The following is an 18,524-nucleotide window of genomic DNA, read 5'->3' as shown; positions in this document are numbered from 1 at the left end:
TTGAACACATTAGATCTTTTATACTAAAGATGTTTTGTGCAAGTTTTGTTATCTTTTTGTTCACAGCAATTGGGATAGGGTAGGTTTTTTTTGGGGGGGGGGGGGAATGGGTTGGTATTCATGGGGTATGGAATTGGAAGGGGGGGGTTATAGTTAAAAAGTGTTTACTGTCATTGTTACTTAATTGCTGTTTGCTATTTGTTACATTTGGCTTTTGTAATAGTGTTTTGACTTTACATCAGCTACTGGTGATGATAATATTTAAATATAATCAATGAAACTAGAGACACTTTATTAGATGCCCAATATGAGTGGACCTGTGACCGCAATTTCCAAGAGGTGGAGTGATACCTAAAGCTGTCTTGTCTGTCCTAATTAGATTGTAAGCTCTGTTGAGCAGGGACTGTCTCTTTATGTCCAGTGTACAGAGCTGCGTATGTCTAGTAGCGCTATAGAAATGATAGGTAGTTGTAGTAGTCTTTGGGATTCCAGGATCTTGCTACTCTTCTGAATTCTGCACAGAATCGTGCAACTCTTTGGGATTCCGGAATCTTGCTACTCTTTGTCCTGTTCGTCTGTCCTAATTAGCTTGTAAGCTCTGTTGAGAAGGGACTGTCTCTTTATGTCCAGTTTACAGTGCTGTGTATTGCCTAGTAGTGCTACAGAAACGAAAAGTAGTAGTAGTAATCCACTTCTGTTACTGGAAATTGAGCTCACAAGGTTGTGCTGGAAATTAGGCTTCCTATGTATCCAGGGCTTGATTTTCTACCTGACATGCCCTTGTTTACACTGTTTTAAATAATGGGCTTTACCAGGGAGCCTTCACTTCCATTATTAGTTAGTAACTAAGAGCTTTCTCTTTTAACTTTGTCCATCTTTAAACTTAACTACCTTGCTTTCCTTTCCATTGATGGAATTCCTTTCCTTTTTTCTACGTTAGCCTGTACACCGCTCTGTTCTGCCCGTCGGCTAGAGCGGTATAGAAAGTTTTGCAAATAAATAAAATAAAGAAGCATTCCTTTTCTGTGTATGTGCACTGATAGGTCACCCTGGCAGAGCAAGAGTATAACTGCAACAATGAACTGCAAAAATGCACTAGTTTTAAGGGCTTCTTTTTGTTCTTCGCTCTGTCATTCCATCTTTGTGCACTGTGGGAATTTAGCCACAAATCTCCGCTGTCCAGACCCTTCATAACCTCTCCCCATGGAAGGGAGGCAAGAGACTGCTATGAAAATCCTCCACCTGTAACCAGAAGCTATGTATCTGTTAACTCTGCTGGCATCAGGTGAAGAGGAGAAAGTGAGTGGGTCAAGGAAAGACTTTGTGTGAGTGCTGACAGAAGGTGGATTTGTTTTTGGATATAGTGGTGGATAAATGGGAGAAGGTGGTGATAGAGATCTTTTAGATGGAGTTGGCAATATGGAGAGGGGGGGAAGAAGGGGAAAGGTCCATGCTATTCAGAGCAAATGAAAATTCAGAAGAGGGAAGTAGAGAAGGTAGAAAGACTTGGAGAAGGCACCCAAGCTTGGTTAAGTAGAAGAATAGCCTAATGGTTAGTGCAATGGCCTGAGAACCAAGGGAAGCAGGTTCAATTCCCACTGCAGTGCCCTGTGACCCCTGCCCTGGTGCAAAAAAAAAAAAAGACTAGGGACACAAAAAGTACCTGTATATGTAAACCATTTTGATTGTAACCACAGAAAAGTGGTATATCAAATCCCTTCCCCTTTCCAAGATTCAACGGAAAAAGGCAACGAATAAGTATGGGGCCTAAAAAGGCTCTATTTTCTGCAAATGAGATTAAGAAGTTATTTGGGGGTTGTAGTTGAGGAGGGGGAAGGGGTGAATGAAGTGGAGGGTCCCTTGCAGGAAGAGGTTCTGGCAGCTTTTGCTGTAGCACTCCAAAGAAAGCATAGTCAGCCACGGGCAGAGGTAGAGGAAGCAAAATTTATTGAAGACTCAACATGGCTTACATTTCGGTGAAATACCTGCATCGGGTGTCTGCACAAAATGTATTCAGTGATAAAGTATTATATTTCACTACTTCAAATGACAAGGCTTTTTGCCAAAACATGGGCTGTGCCAGGTCTTCAATAAATTTTGCTTCCTCTATCCCTTCTTGTGGTTGACTACACTTTCTCTGCTGTGCTGTTTATGCTGTGTTGTTGTCTCTAGAAGCGCTATACTGGGTTAGACAAAGGTTCATCCAGCACAGCATCCTGTTTCCTGCCAAGACTGTGTCATTGTCCTTTAGTACATTTGGAGGGGCATAATTGAAAGGGACACCCAAGTTTTTCTGAGGACGTCCTCGCAGAATGTCCCCGTGAAGAGGCGGGGAAACCCGTATTATAGAAACTAGATGAACGTCTATCTTTCGTTTCGATAATGCAGTCGGGGACACCCAAATCTGGAAATTTAGGTCGACCTTAGAGATGGTCGTCCCCGATTTTCGGCGATAATGGAAACCAAGGATGCCCATCTCAGAAACAACCAAATCCAAGCAATTTGGTCATGGGAGGAGCCAGCATTCGTAGTGCACTGGTTTCCCTCACATGCCAGGACGCCAACTAGGCACCCTAGGGGGCACTGCAGTGGACTTCAGAAATTGCTCCCAGGTGCATAGCTCCCTTACTGTGTGTGCTGAGCCCCCCAAAACCCACAACTGTACACCACTACCATAGCCCTAAGGGGTGAAGGGGGACACCTAGATGTGGGTACAGTGGGTTTTGGAGGGCTCACATTTACCACCACAAGCGTAACAGGTGGGGGGATGGGCCTGGGTCCGCCTGTCTGAAGTGCACTTTACCCACTAAAACTGCTCCAAGGACCTGCATATATACTGCTGCGATGGACCTGAGTAAGACATTTCAGGCTGCAAAAAATATTTTTAAAGAATTTTTTTGAGGGTGAGAGGGAGTTAGTGACCACTGGAGGAGTAAGGGGAGGTCATCCCCGATTCCCTCCGGTGGTCATCTGGTCAGTTCGGCCACCTTTTCGTGTCTTGGTTGTAACATAAAAAGGACCAAGTAAAGTCGTCCACGTGCTCGTCGGGGGCGCCCTTCTTTTTTCAATTATGGGTCGAGGACGCCCATGTGTTAGGCACGCACAAGTCCTGCCTTCGCTATGCCTCTGACACGCCCCCGGGAGCTTTGGTCGTCCCCGCGACGGCAAGCAGTTGGGGATGCCCAAAATCGGCTTTCGATTATGCCGATTTGGGCGACCCTGGGAGGACGCCCATCTTCCGATTTGTGATGAAAGATGGGTGTCCTTCTCTTTCGAAAATAAGCCTGTTGGGTGACAAGATTATGTTCCACCAAGGCCTCTGTTTTCCCAGGATGGTTTACTACCTGTTTCAGTGGTGTTTGTGGTGAAATAAAATACTACAACTTAAACACATGCAGTCCCATTTTAGGGCACATTTACATGGAGAGGAGCATTAAAGCCAAAATGTGAAGAGTTCCCATGCTACTGTTTTATGCTTATGCTGAGGAGGTTCTGCCAAACATATAGCCTCCTGTAAACAAGTGCTAGACCAAACATTTAAGTCCCTCAATGTACAGAGGGAGCAGCGATTTTAGAAAGCAGTATGCTGGGGAAACAAAATACAGATAACCCCCCAGAAAGAAGCAATTTTCTAAAATTGCTGTTCCCTCTGGAAAGGGCCCCAGACATGCATCTCCTTCCCACCATGCACACCTCCTGACCAGCATCAACGCAGCTCATGCACTCCGCGTGAGCAACGTCAAATTTCCCCTCCTCTACACACACATCCCACATGGCACAGCCCCACTGGTTCACACCTCCCTCTTATAGATCTCCTCCAATTCAAGAATCTACTACTACTACTACTACTTAGCATTTCTATAGTGCTGCCAGGGTTACACAGCGCTGTACAAGTTTAAACGTGGGAAGGACAGTCCCTGCTCAAGAGAGCTTACAATCTAAAGGTAACAAACTATGTAGTCAGTGTAGGTATCATGAATGGGGAAGGTGGTTAGGCGCTAAAAGCAAGGGAGAAGAGATGGGCTTTGAGTAAGGACTTGAAGATGGGCAGGGGGCGCATGGCGTATGGGCTCGGGAAGTCTGTTCCAGGCATAAGGTGATGCGAGGCAGAAGGGGCGGAGTCTGGAGTTAGCGGTGGTGGAGAAGGGTACAGATAGGAGTGATTTGTTCTGAGAGCAGAGGTTACGGGTGGGAACATACGGGGAGAGGAGGGTAGAGAGGTAAAGGGGGGCTGCAGATTGAGTGCACTTGAAGGTCAGTAGGAGAAGCTTGAACTGTATACGGTAGCGGATCGGGAGCCAGTGAAGTGACTTGAGGAGAGGGGTGATATGAGAGTATCGGTTCACGCAGTAGATAAGGCGTGCTGCGGAATTTTGGACAGATTGAAGGGGGGATAGGTGGCTAAGTGGGAGGCCAGCGAGGAGAAGGTTGCAATAGTCAAGACGAGAGGTAACGAGCGAGTGGATGAGGGTTCGGGTGGTCTGTTCAGAGAGGAATGGGTGAATTTTGCTAATATTATAGAGGAAGAAGCGACAGGTCTTAGCTGTCTGCTGGATATGGGCAGAGAAGGAAAGGGAGGAGTCAAAAATGACTCCGAGATTGCAGGCTGAAGAGACGGGGAGGATGAGGGTGTTGTCAACAGAGACGGAAAGTGGGGGAAGAGGAGAAGAGGGTTTGGGTGGAAAGACAAGGAGCTCAGTCTTTGCCATGTTCAGTTTCAGATGCCGGTTGGACATTCAGGCAGCGATGTCTGAAAGGCAGGCCGAAACTTTGGACTGGGTTTCGACTGTGATGTCGGGAGTGGACAGATAAAGCTGGGTGTCATCAGCATAGAGATGGTACTGGAAACCATGTGATGAGATCAGCGAGCCCAGGGAAGATTCAATTCAAGAATCTACAGAAAAATACTCCCATGTTATCAACCCTGACCCCTCCCAGGATAGAAATCACAAAAATGTCCACCCTGTCAGATCTCCCCCCTTCCCAACACACTCCCCCGGACTTACCGGCAGACTCACTTCCACCACATCATAGATCTCAAAATGGCCGCCGGAGATACTACTGCTGTCAGATGTCCATATATGGGCATTTTCCTGCAGAGCATTTTGCCCATATATGGACATCAGCATTATAGGCCCTTCCTAACCTGTACTTCAATTACAAGATATTGAACATAAGAGACAGTTGTATTTTTACATTATACTACATTAAATTGCACAGGAGCATATAAATCTCATGTGCCCAAAGAATTCACGACCTGAAGCAACTAGAACAAACTCTAGGGATTAAAAATAAATAACTGCAGTTCTGATGTTAATTAAACAGATAACAAAACATACTTTTTGAACAGAAAAGTTTTTAACAGCTTGGAGAAGAGACGGCTGAGGGGAGACATGATAGAGGTATATAAAATAATGAGTGGAGCGGAACAGGTGGATGTGAAGCGTCTGTTCACGCTTTCCAAAAATACTAGGACTAGGGGGCATGCGATGAAACTACAGAGTAGTAAATTTAAAACAAATCAGAGAAAATGTTTCTTCACCCAACGCATAATTAAACTCTGGAATTCGTTGCCGGAAAACGTGGTGATGGCAGTTAGCTTGGCAGAGTTTAAAAGGGGTTAGACGGTTTCCTAAAGGACAAGTCCATAAACCACTATTAAATGGACTTGGGAAAAATCCACAATTCCAGGAATAACATGTATAGAATGTTTGTACGTTTGGGAAGCTCGCCAGGTGCCCTTGGCCTGGATTGGCCGCTGTCGTGGACAGGATGCTGGGCTCGATGGACCCTTGGTCTTTTCCCAGTGTGGCATTGCTTATGTACACTGTACTAGCGAAATCAGGACCCGAACAACTGGCGAGGCATGCCCCCGACACTGCTCTCTACTTCAGACACCGGGAGCATCGTTTAACTAACTCCGCCGTCATTTGCAAAGCCGCCACGATGGGAACAGAGAGAAAGCAAAAATGGAAAGTAACGCTCGCCCTTGAAGCACCAGGACCCGAGATGACAGCGCTGCCTGCAGGGACTGGTTTAACAGGAGATATACACTGGAGGATTTTTTTTTTTTAATAATGTATTTATTGATTTTCATCCAACAGAATACAACAAACATGGCATTCACATGGTACAATAAGCCAACGTCTTCTGTTAATTATAGAAAGTGTAGAATCAAACTTCTTGCCCCCCCACCTCCCATTCCACCCTACCCCCCCCCCCTCCCCTGAGGTAACTCAACATGTACAACTCAAACTCTTGAGGATCGGACTTACTAATAGGTTACATCACCAACCCTCTCCACTCCATATATGTGTTCCATGTTTTAAGGAAACGAACCAATGTTCCTCTCCTAGAAGCTGTCATTTTGTCCATTATACAGCAAAAATCTAATTTTGCCAGCACCTGCTCCACCGTAGGAGCCACCACCTGCTTCCATAACCTGGCTATCAAGGTCCGAGCTGCTGTAACTATATATACCAGCAAACCATGTTGTGCTTTACGGACCCCTGCCTCCGGAATGTTAAGCAGACACAGACCCGGAGATAGTGTGACCCGAATCCCCAATTTCTCTTGTATTTGGGCCATTAGGTTCGTCCAGAACTTGTGGATCACTGGGCACTCCCACCATATATGCCAAAATGTACCTTGTGCCCCACATCCCCGCCCACAAGTCGACGTCCCTGTTTTAAATATACGGGATAGCCTGTGTGGTGTAAGATACCACTGATAGAGCATCTTATAGCCATTTTCCATCAGTGGTGTCGACACCGTGAACTTTAGTAATGTTTTAAAGATCTTTAGCCATGTTTCCTTCGGATATTGGACTGCTAGTAAAGCTTCCCATTTTTTAATATAAGGAGTCAGGGGGAACGAGTGGTGCAATAGTGCTTTGTAAATTCTAGATATTCCGCCTTTTCCTGCCCCAGAGTCCATGGCCCGTTCTAATTCGGTAATTTGTAAGGACAGGTCATCCTTGGCTTTCCGTTGTATAAAATCTCGGACCTGCATATAGTGAAAGTTATCCCTGTCCACCAACCCAAATTCCTCCTTTAGAGTGTCAAATGTGCAGCAGCGTCCCTCCTCCCATAACTGGCCTAGTACTCGCAATGATTCTGCCGACCACTGCCCATATACACGCTCCTCCTGACCCGCTGAAAAACCCAATGCAAAGATTATGGGGGTATTTAAATTATACTTCCGACCCGGGAACCAGGTTGTTCTGCAACTGATCCATTCTTTGAGGATTTTTTTTTTTAACCTGTAATTAATATATGCCAGTTTGTGGTGGGAGGCTGTTAATTGCAGGCTATTTGTTCACTGATGTGATTATTTTGAGTGCAACAGTGCTACTACATAATTTTATTTTTGAGCATTAATATATTTCATTTTGTGTGATTTTTTTTTTTGCTTTGTTTCTTTTTGAGCTTTATAATGAAGCCCAGATACTACTACTAAAAATGTAAAACTATCCCTTACCCAGTGAGATCAGGGTCTGATAATTCTCCTTCATCACTTCCCTGTAAAGTTCCTTTTGCTCTTCATCTAAATACCCCCACTCTTCTTGGGAGAAAGAGACAGCGATATCCTCAAATGTGACCCGTTTCTGAAATACACACCAGAAACACACTCAGCATCTTCTGTATCACATGCATGAGGAGATTACCCAATGCTGGTGCTCAAACATTTGCTAGGTGCATAAAATTCCAATCACATAATATGCAGTCTCATAACAGGGTTATATTTCTATTCCAGGGGGATTCTGCACACACACAAAAAATATTCTGTGCAAAACTTTTCTTTTTTAATTCTGCACACTTTATTGATAAACTAGTAAAAAAGGCCCGTTTCTGGCTGAAATGAAACGGGCGCTAGCAAGGTTTTGCGCGGAGTGTGTATGTTTGAGAGAGTGTCTGTGAGAGTGACTGTGTGAGAGTGAGAATGTGCAAGTGTGTGTGTGTGACAGAGAGTGGGTGTGAGTGTGTCTGTGAGAGAGCGTGTGTGTATGTGGGAGTGAGTGTGTGCGAGTGCGTATGTGAGACAGCGTGTGTGTATGTGAGAATGAGTGTGTGCGAGTGCGTATGTGAGACAGTGAGTGTCCTTCCCTGTCCCCCCTGTCACGTGTCAGGACCGGGGGGACTGTGGACAGTCATGAAGGCAGCCCCTACCAAAATAATGAAAGCAAGACCATTTGTATAATAATCACTGCATTCCAGAGAACAAAATGGAGCAAGTTCCCACATGCTATCTTTTGCTTTCTGTATTCAGTAGCTGACAGGCTTGCTAGACTTACCTAAGTGGCTGCAGCTGCAATACACTGAAAAGAAAGCAAGGAAACCTATGAGACGTAGATACGGCCGTCCCCTTGGCCTCTGACGCTCCTCCCTTCTTCTATTTGACTTCCCTCTGATAGGTCCGTCATTCGGTGTGACGCTCCTCCCTTTTCCTGTTTCAGTTCCCTTTGATAGGTCAGAGCGGTGCAGCTGTGACGCTCCTCCCTTCTCTGATAGGTCAGGGCGGGGCAGAGATGTAGTGTGCTTAAAAATGGTTACAGAGCTTCGAACATACGAACTGTTGAAGCCTCAGAGTGTGCTTTAGAATGTTGAGGGTGCTTTTTATGTGCAGATGGAGCGTGGCCTACGGCCCAGATGGGCGTGGCTGAGACTGAGGGTGAGTAGTCCGAATAGCCTAGCCTACCAGGAGGACAGGAGTTCAGGACAGATGAAGTGAGCTTCAGAACGTCTGAGTGGAGATTTTATTTATATAGATGTTTGTGCAAAATTCTCCTTATTATATGCATGAAATACCTCCCCACCGCTGTTTTCCATGCACTTTCATGTAGATCTCCACCCCATTTCCATGGCGCACACAGACACCTCATCCACTTTTTTTCCAGCTCCCTCACACTCCATCACCTTTTTCAGACCCCTCCCTGCATCCATCTTCCTTTTCCAGCCCCCCCACACTCCATCCACCTTTTTCCCAGGCCCCTCTCCCCACATACTCCATCCACCTTTGTTCCAGGCCTGCCCCGCACACACACACCATCCATCTTTTTTTCCAGCCCACTTCCCCCACCTTGACTCCAGCCACCTTTTTTTCCAGCCTTGCTCCCTGCACCCACACTCCATCCACCCTTTTTCCAGGCTCCACCCAGCACACGTACCCTATCCACATTTTTACAGCCTCCCCCAGCAGACACACCCCATCTATATTTTCCAACCCCATTCCCTGCATCGACCTTTTTTTCCAGCCCCACTCCCTGCACCCACACTCCAGCTCCCCTCCCTACACCAATGCTCCACATTTTTCCACAGAGCCTCCCTCCTGCACACTCATCAACCCAGCGCTGTAGGAGGCGCAGCCACAGAAGTGCAAGTCGGACTGCTTTCTGCTCCTCTGCCATCCTAGGCCTGACTTCCTTTGAGCCATGTGCAACTCAGTACAGCCGCGTGGCTTAAAGGAACCGCTGGGAGGTGAGACAGCAGAGGAGGAAACAGCCTGACCGGTAAGGGTGAGAGTCACTTTCTGGCTTCCAGTATCTGTGCCACTGTGCCTGGAAAGACAGACGCGCAAATTCTGCGTTGCGCAGTAGCACTGAATTCTCCCAGGAGTAATATTTCAGACCACCCAGTGCTGGGGCTCAGCAGAGCAGAGGGAGAGATTTCTGTGTGTTTATATAATATTCCTGGATGAATCCTGAGTAAAAAAAAATTCAAAATTGTGCAAAATTTGCAAATTCTTCAAGTTTGTCATATTTAAACAATATTTTGCACCCACAGCCATCCACCTTTGTTCCCAGCACCCCTCCCTGCACCCATGTTATCCCCCCCTTTTTTTTTTACAGCTGCCTTGTAGATACTCACCCTCCTTTTTTTCCAGCCCCCTCCCTGCACTCACATGTTATTCACCTTTATTTACAGCCTCCCTCCCTGCATACAGATACAGCCATATTTTTTTCAGCCCCCACCCCTGCACTTCACCTTTCTTCCAGCCACCCCCGTACACAGATACTATCCATAGGAAAAAGTGGGAGGGAGCTTTTGGAAGCCAAATTTAGCCTCAGGTAGAAAGCTGAAATCCAGATCCTCCAGAGTACATTTTTGGAAATGCTCCCCATTCCACGTGCAGGACCCAAGAGGCAGGCAGAGCACTGCAGTCTCACTATGTGGTTGAGACGATGGTGCAGGAATATGAGATTTAGATTTGTTAGGAACTGGGCAACATTCTGGGGAAGGTGGAGCCAGTTCTAAAAGGATGGGCTCCACTTTAACCAGGATGGAATCAGGCTGCAGGCACTAACATTTAAAAAAGAGATAGAGCAGCTTTTAAACTAAAGTGGGAGAGAAAGTCGAGAGTCACCCAGAAGCCCATGGTTCAGTATAGAGTATCCTTGAAGGATACTATTGAAACAGGATCTTTAGGGAATCCTGATAGAGAGGTTTCAAAAATGGAGAAAGATAGCTAGGAGTGCTCAGTGGGAACACAGAGTAAAGGATGCAAATTATCCCCATTAACTTCAAAGCAGACTCTATGCAAGAAAAAAAGACAATTTAAAGTGTCTATATACAAATGCTAGAAGCTTTACAAATAAGATAAGAGAACTGGAGTATATAGCACTAAATGAAGAGGCAGCTATAATAGGCATTTCAGAGACCTGGTGGAAGGAGAACAATCAATGGAACATCAAAGGGCACACACTTGACTCGTCTCACACAAATTGTCCACAGACCACAACATACTAATAACAGATATCAAATGGACAGAAACACCTTGGACCGATCACTGCAAACTAAACCTGTCCCTAAACTGGCGGAAGAAGGGATCACACCGTACACAAGAACATACAACCTACAGCACAAGAGGCCAAATAGACCCAAAAGCATTCTGGCAACAGATATATGACAACGAATGGACAGCACGAACGGACTCCATACACTATCTCTCTGACTGGGACGAAAGATGCAGAAGAGTACTAAACGAATTAGCACTCTTAAGAACAAGAACATCAAGTAGACAAAACTCGATACCATGGTTCAATGGCGAATAAGAAAAACTCAAAACACAATCCAGGAAACACAAACGAGCAAGGAAAAAAATAAAAGATGATCAAACGCATGGAAACAAATACAAAGAAAATACAAATATGCAATAAGACAGACCAAAAGATCTTATTACAAAACTAAAATCGGACCGGATTACAATGACTTGAAGAAACTATTCCAACTTGTAAATAAGCTACTAGACACCACTCCAATCACCACAACCAACACAGACATCCCATCCGCAGACAAACTTGCTAAATACTTCAATGAAAAAAATAATAAAATTATGCAACACACTTCCTCAGCACAACACCGACATCGATTATTTCATCAATGGCCTGGACCCAACCACTGGAGAATACCCAGCAGACCGTACCTGGTCAAACTTTGCTTTCCTCACCGTTGAATCAGTTACCCAGGCAGTCCATAGGTTCTCCAATACCCACTGCAAACTGGACACCTGCCCCAGCCATCTACTTAAATCCGCCCCTTCATAGGAGACCTCACATCCCACCTAAACTACATGCTCCAACAAGGTCTCTTCCCTGAGGATCGTGGCAACATCTTACTTACCCCAATACCAAAAGACACCAAGAAAAAAAAACAAACAATTTTTTTTTTTTAGTTACATTTGTACCCCGCGTTTTCCCATTCATGGCAGGCTCAATGCGGCAGGCAATGGAGGGTTAAGTGACTTGCCCAGAGTCACAAGGAGCTGCCTGTGCAGGGAATCGAACTCAGTTCCTCAGTTCCCCAGGACCAAAGTCCACCACCCTAACCACTAGGCCACTCCTCCAACACTCATCAATCTCATCAACTACCGCCCAGTTGCATCTATCCCACTAGTAGTCAAACTGATGGAGAGCATGGTGACCAAACAGCTTACTGACTACATAAGTACATAAGTACATAAGTAGTGCCATACTGGGAAAGACCAAAGGTCCATCTAGCCCAGCATCCTGTCACCGACAGTGGCCAATCCAGGTCAAGGGCACCTGGCACGCTCCCCAAACGTAAAAACATTCCAGACAAGTTATACCTAAAAATGGACAAGTTCTCATTACTACATGAATCACAATCAGGATTCCGCCCCCTCCATAGCACTGAAACTGTGCTAGTCACTCTCCTGGCGAAATTCAAGCAGGAAATAGCTACAGGTGAAAGCTTACTTCTCCTCCAATTCGACATATCGAGCGCATTCGACATGGTAAACCACAATATACTACTAAGTCTCCTTGATTATTTCGGGATTGGTGGAAATATACTTAGCTGGATCAAGGGTTTGATTTTAATAGCAGAAGAGCCTACTCCTCCTACTCTCCCTTTCCTCACATTTTTTAACCACCAGAACATACCAAGTAAAATCAAATTGAAACATATCACCACCGTGGAAAGCAGATTGCGGAGTACCTCAAGGATCACCATTATCACCAACACTCTTCAACATAATGATGATCCCACTGGCCAAGTCCTTATCCAATCAAGGCCTCAACCCGTTCATCTATGCAGACAATGTCACAATTTACATTCCCTTCAGACACGACCTGACAGAAATCACCAATGAAATCAAGCTCAGTCTGAACACCATGGACTCATGAGCTAATTCATTTCAATTGAAACTGAACACTGAAAAAACACACTGCCTCATCCTCTCATCTCAACACAATAAGTACAAACCTACAACCATAAACACCCCAGATCACACCCTCCCTATCTCAGATAGCCTAAAAATACTCGGCGTTACAATTGATCGCAACATTACACTTGAGAGCCAAGTAAACTCCACAACAAAGAAAATGTTCCACTCAATGTGGAAACTTAAATGCATAAAACCTTTCTTCCCGAGAGAAATATTTCGCAATCTAGTGCAATCAATGGTACTAAGCCACGCGGATTACTGCAATGGAATCTATGCGGGATGTAAAGAACAACTCACAAAGAAACCCCAAACCGCCCAAAATACAGCAGCCAGACTTTCACGCTTTCAAAGCAGGAAACTGGGTTGTGAGCCCTTGGGCCACTGCCGAGGAGCGGCAGGCAAAACCACCCCACACCGGAGGCAAGGCAGAACTCTAACAAACAGTTAGGCTTCACCTGCACATGGCCACCTTTCACCAGGAGTTGAGCCCCTGGCTGCTGGCGGCCGGCAGAACTTATAGGACAGGGCAGGACTGGATATCAGCTAGGCAGCACTGGGACTGAGGGTCACAGGGAAAAAGAATAAACATGGGCAGCAAGGCAGGAAACTGGGCCAGGACTCACAGATAGACAACACAACACAAGGCAGGGAATGGACAAGCTAGGGGACAGAAACAGGAAGCTGCAAGCAGCCACAAAAGCAGGAAACAAACACTGACAAACAAGGGAAAGGACTAAAAGCTGCAAGCAGCCACTGAAGACAGACAACACAGAAACCTAAGCATTACACAAAGAACTACACACGAGGAGCAAGACTAAGAAACAAGCAAACCCAAAACTAAACATAGACTAACTAGAAACAGGCAAGAACTTCAGGCAAGAAACTAGAACAAGGAAACAAACTCAGGCTGAAATGCAACAAGCACCAACATACCAGGGCCTTAGACAATGCAAAGGCAAAGGCAGAGAGGTTCCATTTGGCTAATAAGCCCAGCAGCAGCTGAGACTCACTGCAGCAATCACCAGGCAACTACGGGTGCTGTGAAGGTTCAACCAAAGCACACAAGTCTGGCAGCCCGGAAGATCCGGACCGGACTGAAATCTAGAACGGGTGACAATAACCAGACAGTCCATTGCAGCCACCAGGTGGCGAGAGGAAGGAGAGCATGAAACATGGGCACAAACGTGACACAGACTGATAGTCGGTAAAACACAATTCAAAAGTGTCAAACCCCTCCGAGAAAAACTGCATTGGCTCCCAAAGAACGTATTACCTTCAAAATCTGCAACCTGGTCCACAAAATTATCTATGGCGAAGTCCCAGGATACATGACAAACCTCATAAATCTACCAACCAGAAACAGAACCGGATCATCATGAACATACCTAAACCTCCACTACCCAAACTGCAAAGGTCTCAAATACAAAGCAACCTATGTATCCAGCTTCTCCTATATAAGCGCACAATTATGGAACGCACTGCCAAAAGCTGTGAAAACAATCTACGACCATCTAAACTTTAGGAAATCACTAAAAACCAACTTGTTCAAAAAAGCATACCCTACCGACCCAACATAAATGCCTACACCCTGCAACCCAGCAAAACCAAACATCGAATTGGACACTATATAACCTTCCCTCTCTCCGACCCCCAATTTGCCTGAAACGCACGAACCTTATTCGATCACAACATTACTTTGTAACTGTTTATCTACCGGACTTGGCGAATGCCTTTACGGTACTATGTAAGCCACACTGAGCCTGCAAATAGGTGGGAAAATGTGGGATTCAAATGTAATAATAATAATAATTGTGTTAGCACAGAACAAATTACATCGCAATTATAGAGTGGATCAAATTGGAGGGGAAAGTTGCGCTATATGTTAAAGAGAGAATCTAGTCAACGTAAACATTCTACATGAAACAGACATCAGCGTGGAATCTTTATGGATAGAAATTCCAGGTATGAAGGGAAGGAGTATACTGATAGGGCTATACTACCGTCCGCCAGGACAGAACTGTCAGATGAAAAAATGACTACAGAAATTAAGAAAGCTGGCAAATTGGGCAACATTATAATAATGGGTGATTTTAAATATCCTATGGAAAAATTATGTTCCTACCTGATAATTTTCTTTCCTTTAATCCAAACAGACCAATGGGTTAGGTCCATCCACCAGTGGAAGGAGACAGAGAAAATAGTCCCAAGTAATTTGCCTCTTAAGGGTATCATGCAACCTGGAATGCTCAGTATTTCCAATAGCCAAGCATGGGTGCTCTGTACTTCAACCGTAAAGGCCAAAGACGTTAGTCATGAAATCCATGCGTGCCCTGGTTTGGTATCCCAAGGAGCCCCAGCGTAACTAAGACCTACCCGTGGACCCCATCCAGGGGAACAGCGAAAGATGAGGCGCCAAGCGGCTTGCACTTTCCAAACTGTATATCCACCCCCAAATCGGAGAAACGGGTCGAGACACAATCTGAAGCAGGAGCCCCTACAGCTGCCATAGCAAGAGGGCATGGAGAATATGGGGCTGAAGAGAACTACTGGTGCTGCAGTGAGGACACCAGCAACCACGTACCCCAAACGCAGGAACTGAGACCTACAAGAATCAGAACTGGGAAGAACCCAAAAAGGGAGTGAATCTGGTCTGGTTGGATTAAAGGAAAGAAAATTATCAGGTAAGAACATAAAGGTTTCCTTCCTTGTCATCCACCAGACTAGTCCAGACCAATTGGATGTAGGAAAGCAGTGTTCCTAATTGAGGTGGAAGAAACCCAACCATGGAAGACTGAATGCCCCAACCAAAGGGGCAGGTAACCCAGAAGAGGCAAGGCCACAGATAAGTGCCCAGAATGCACTGTCACCAAACCCAAGAGAGGCAGCAGACTGAACCAAGGACTTCACTGCCATCAAAGCCTGGAGCACCAGAAAAGCACGGCCCAGAGAGCCCCAGGAACCCGAGAACAAGACCCAGAATCTGCACACGGAAGAACCGAGGATGCCATTCCCGATAGTGTCCATGAAGGGCTCAGAAGAAAGACGAAACAGTACCTCCACAGCGAACAGCGGGAAGAAAGACTCCCTGAGAAGGCAAGGAGAAGGGCACTGCGGAGAACAAGAAGCCGAGTTGGGGAGTGAGGACCCAGAGGTCCACTCAGTGCAGCTGCTCAGCCCCAAACCAAAAACAGAAGACAGAAGGCTGTCTCGGACACTGGCCCACAGGGTAACACCCTACCAGAACACCAGCAGGCAGCAACTGCAGGCCCACAAAGGGCAATGTGTACCTCTTGGAGGTGGAGCACAGCTGCACACCATGAAGCAAGATGCTAGAGACTGCAGCACGCCTGAAAACCTGCAGGGCACCTAGGAGAAGCACCCAATATGAAGGCAAGGCCCAGAGCCAGAGATGAAGTAAAACATGCAGTCCACAGCAGCCAATAGAAAAATCCTCATGACAGGGATCAGGAGCCAGACAGAAATGCCCCCTGCTGAAAGGAGGAACCATGCAGAACCCACACAGGATCTCTAGAATGGCACTTGAAAGATTAAGCAAAGCTGGAGCAGCGCATCCTAAGATAGAATCCTGCTGTACCACCAGAAATTAATCCAGCCATAGATGGGGCAGAAGCTGATGGCCAGTAACCCAGCCAACGTGAGGCTCAATGGTCAAAGTCAGAGCTAGACCCAGCTCGACAGTCAGAGATGAAGGTGAGCTCAGCTTGACAAGCAGAGCCAACACTAAGGTCAGCTCGACAGCCCGAGCCAGAACAAAATGATTCTAGGCAAGCCGGCCTGAGCCAGAACTAAGCAAGGCTCCCTGGTTGAAGTGGAGCGAAGCAAAGGCCAATGGCCGGAGCTTGAGCTAAGAAAGGCTCAGCGGCCAGAGCTAGGTTGAAGCTCCATCATCAGCCTAGTGGAGAAGTAGGCTAACGGTTAGTACAGCGGGCTTTCAGCCTGGCAACCTCGGTTCAATTCTCACTGCAGCTCCTTGTGACCTTGGACAAGTCACTTAACCCTCCACTGCCCAGGTACAAAAAACTTCTATTGTGAGCCCCCTAGGGCCACAGAAAGTACTTGTATATAATGTGTACAGTGTAGCAGTATAAAAATGATTAGTAGTAGTAGGCTGTCACGAGTCAAGGCCAGACCAGGTACAACAACCAGAGTTGGCCTCTGGCACCTCTGCTGAAGCTAGGCTAATTTCTACAGTCAGAGCCAGAAGAGACCGCATGGCAGCTGCAGCCAGGTCCAGACAATGCTCACCAGCCAGATTTTCTTTTTTTTTTTAAATTAATTTAGACTCGCTGGCCAAGCTAGACCTGGGTCGATGGCTACAGCCAAAGCTAGGCAAGACTTGACAATCAAAGCCGGAGCTAGACAACAGATTTCTGCTTGAAGTCTTGGTGGCCATTTTGAAGAAGTGGCGGTATCAGACACAGCAATGGGCAGCAGGCAGGAAAGAGTGTGGTTCTTACTGCCATTGAAGAGGCCACTAGACCGGCAGGGCCCAGTGAGGTATGTCCGAGGAGGGCCCACTGAGGCTTGGGGGAGGGTAGGGTGGGCCAACAAGCCAACCTTCCTTCCTTTCATCCCCATTATCACAGGATAAAACTAATTGTGCTCCCCGTTCCCACGGTAATAATTCCACGATTCTACGTGAAAAATGTAAATCCTGCACAGCTGCAAAGTTCTCTACAAAGTTTTGCATTGCACAGTTGTGCAGAATCCCACCAGGAGTAACATAATTTGCAGACACAGTTACAAAGCAATTACAAGTAGAAACTAGTAGGGTCCCCGATTTCTCTTTTTTCCCTGGGTCCCACAGTGCCATTCCCTAGCCCCAGGTCAGCTTGGGGTCCTGAGTGTTTGCAACAAAATTCCAGGAACTTGGGAAGAATCTCCTCCTACCTGAGCAGAAGCTCCTACAGGCATTTTCCTCTCAGCTTTTGCAGTTTGCAGGATTAGAAATTAATTTGGGGCTTTCTGTGGTTGAGGGAGAGGAGCTGCTGGATTTGTCTTTTGCAGCGCTGGGAGAAGGGGCAAAAGGGCAGAAACTGAGATCAGAAGTTGGAAGTCTCTAGTTAACCTAGTTTCCAAATTAATGGTGAACAAAACGACTTGGCCTCCTCAATCATAACAGAGGGGGCGGAGCTTTAGATTGACTGCTAACGCAGAATTTTCCGCGTTAGTGCTAATTGGTCAGAATGGTGCAAAGGGCGGGACTAGTGGTAGAAGGGTCCGCCCTCTTCCTCTGTGACAGAAGAAGGTTCTGAAATGGAATTAGTTTAGTCGCTCAGTTAATGGGGATAGTTGAGGTTTGTCACAAGGGCGGGCCCATTGCAGGATAGGACAGAGGGGCGTCGGGGCTGGAAATGCAGGATCTTCTGCCAGACTGGGGGACTAACCAGAAATTCCAACGCTGCTCCTGGGAGGGAGCCTGATGTGCAAATAGAGCTTTTCCGTCAGTAAATCATTAAATGTCGTCGTAACTGCTAAGTAGAAAATCCTGCAGCTATTTTCCCGGCCACCAGACCAAGGGAAGGGAAGGACAGACATGCGCAGAAAGTTGTTTTGAGATCTGCTTTAGAAGGGCACGCGCTATCCCTCAGTCTAAAGCTCCGCCCCCTCCTTTGTGATGTCATCAGTCTGCGCGGAGCAGGAGTCAGGACGTGATTCAAGCCGAGGTTTTTCTTTCCATCATAAATAGAGTGGTAGCCGTGTTAGTCCACTCTTAAAGGTTATCAATAGAAATCAAACAAAATAAAACATGGAGAAGAAAATAAGATGATACCTTTTTTATTGGACATAACTTAATACATTTCTTGATTAGCTTTCGA

At 46.2% G+C, this 18,524-nt stretch overlaps 1 protein-coding gene across 1 annotated transcript in view; it reads right to left on the bottom strand.

The window, feature by feature from the left end:
- Positions 1 to 17,779, bottom strand: part of LOC115463390 (gastrula zinc finger protein XlCGF26.1-like) — a 92,865-nt gene extending 75,086 nt beyond the window's left edge. The window contains exons 1-2 of the mRNA XM_030193860.1: positions 17,596 to 17,779; positions 7,480 to 7,606 (exon numbers count right to left, since the gene is read on the bottom strand). Coding sequence (XP_030049720.1) covers positions 7,480 to 7,606; positions 17,596 to 17,619 — 151 coding nt within the window. The 5' untranslated portion in view covers positions 17,620 to 17,779. The remainder of the gene's footprint in view (positions 1 to 7,479; positions 7,607 to 17,595) is intronic.
- Positions 17,780 to 18,524: the final 745 nt, after the last annotated feature.

Source organism: Microcaecilia unicolor, chromosome 1 (genome assembly GCF_901765095.1).
Source record: "Microcaecilia unicolor chromosome 1, aMicUni1.1, whole genome shotgun sequence".
In the NCBI taxonomy this organism is placed as follows: Eukaryota; Metazoa; Chordata; class Amphibia; order Gymnophiona; family Siphonopidae; genus Microcaecilia; species Microcaecilia unicolor.
The sequence above is the reverse complement of the archived record's forward strand: the minus strand, read 5'-3'. Positions and strand labels throughout refer to the sequence as shown.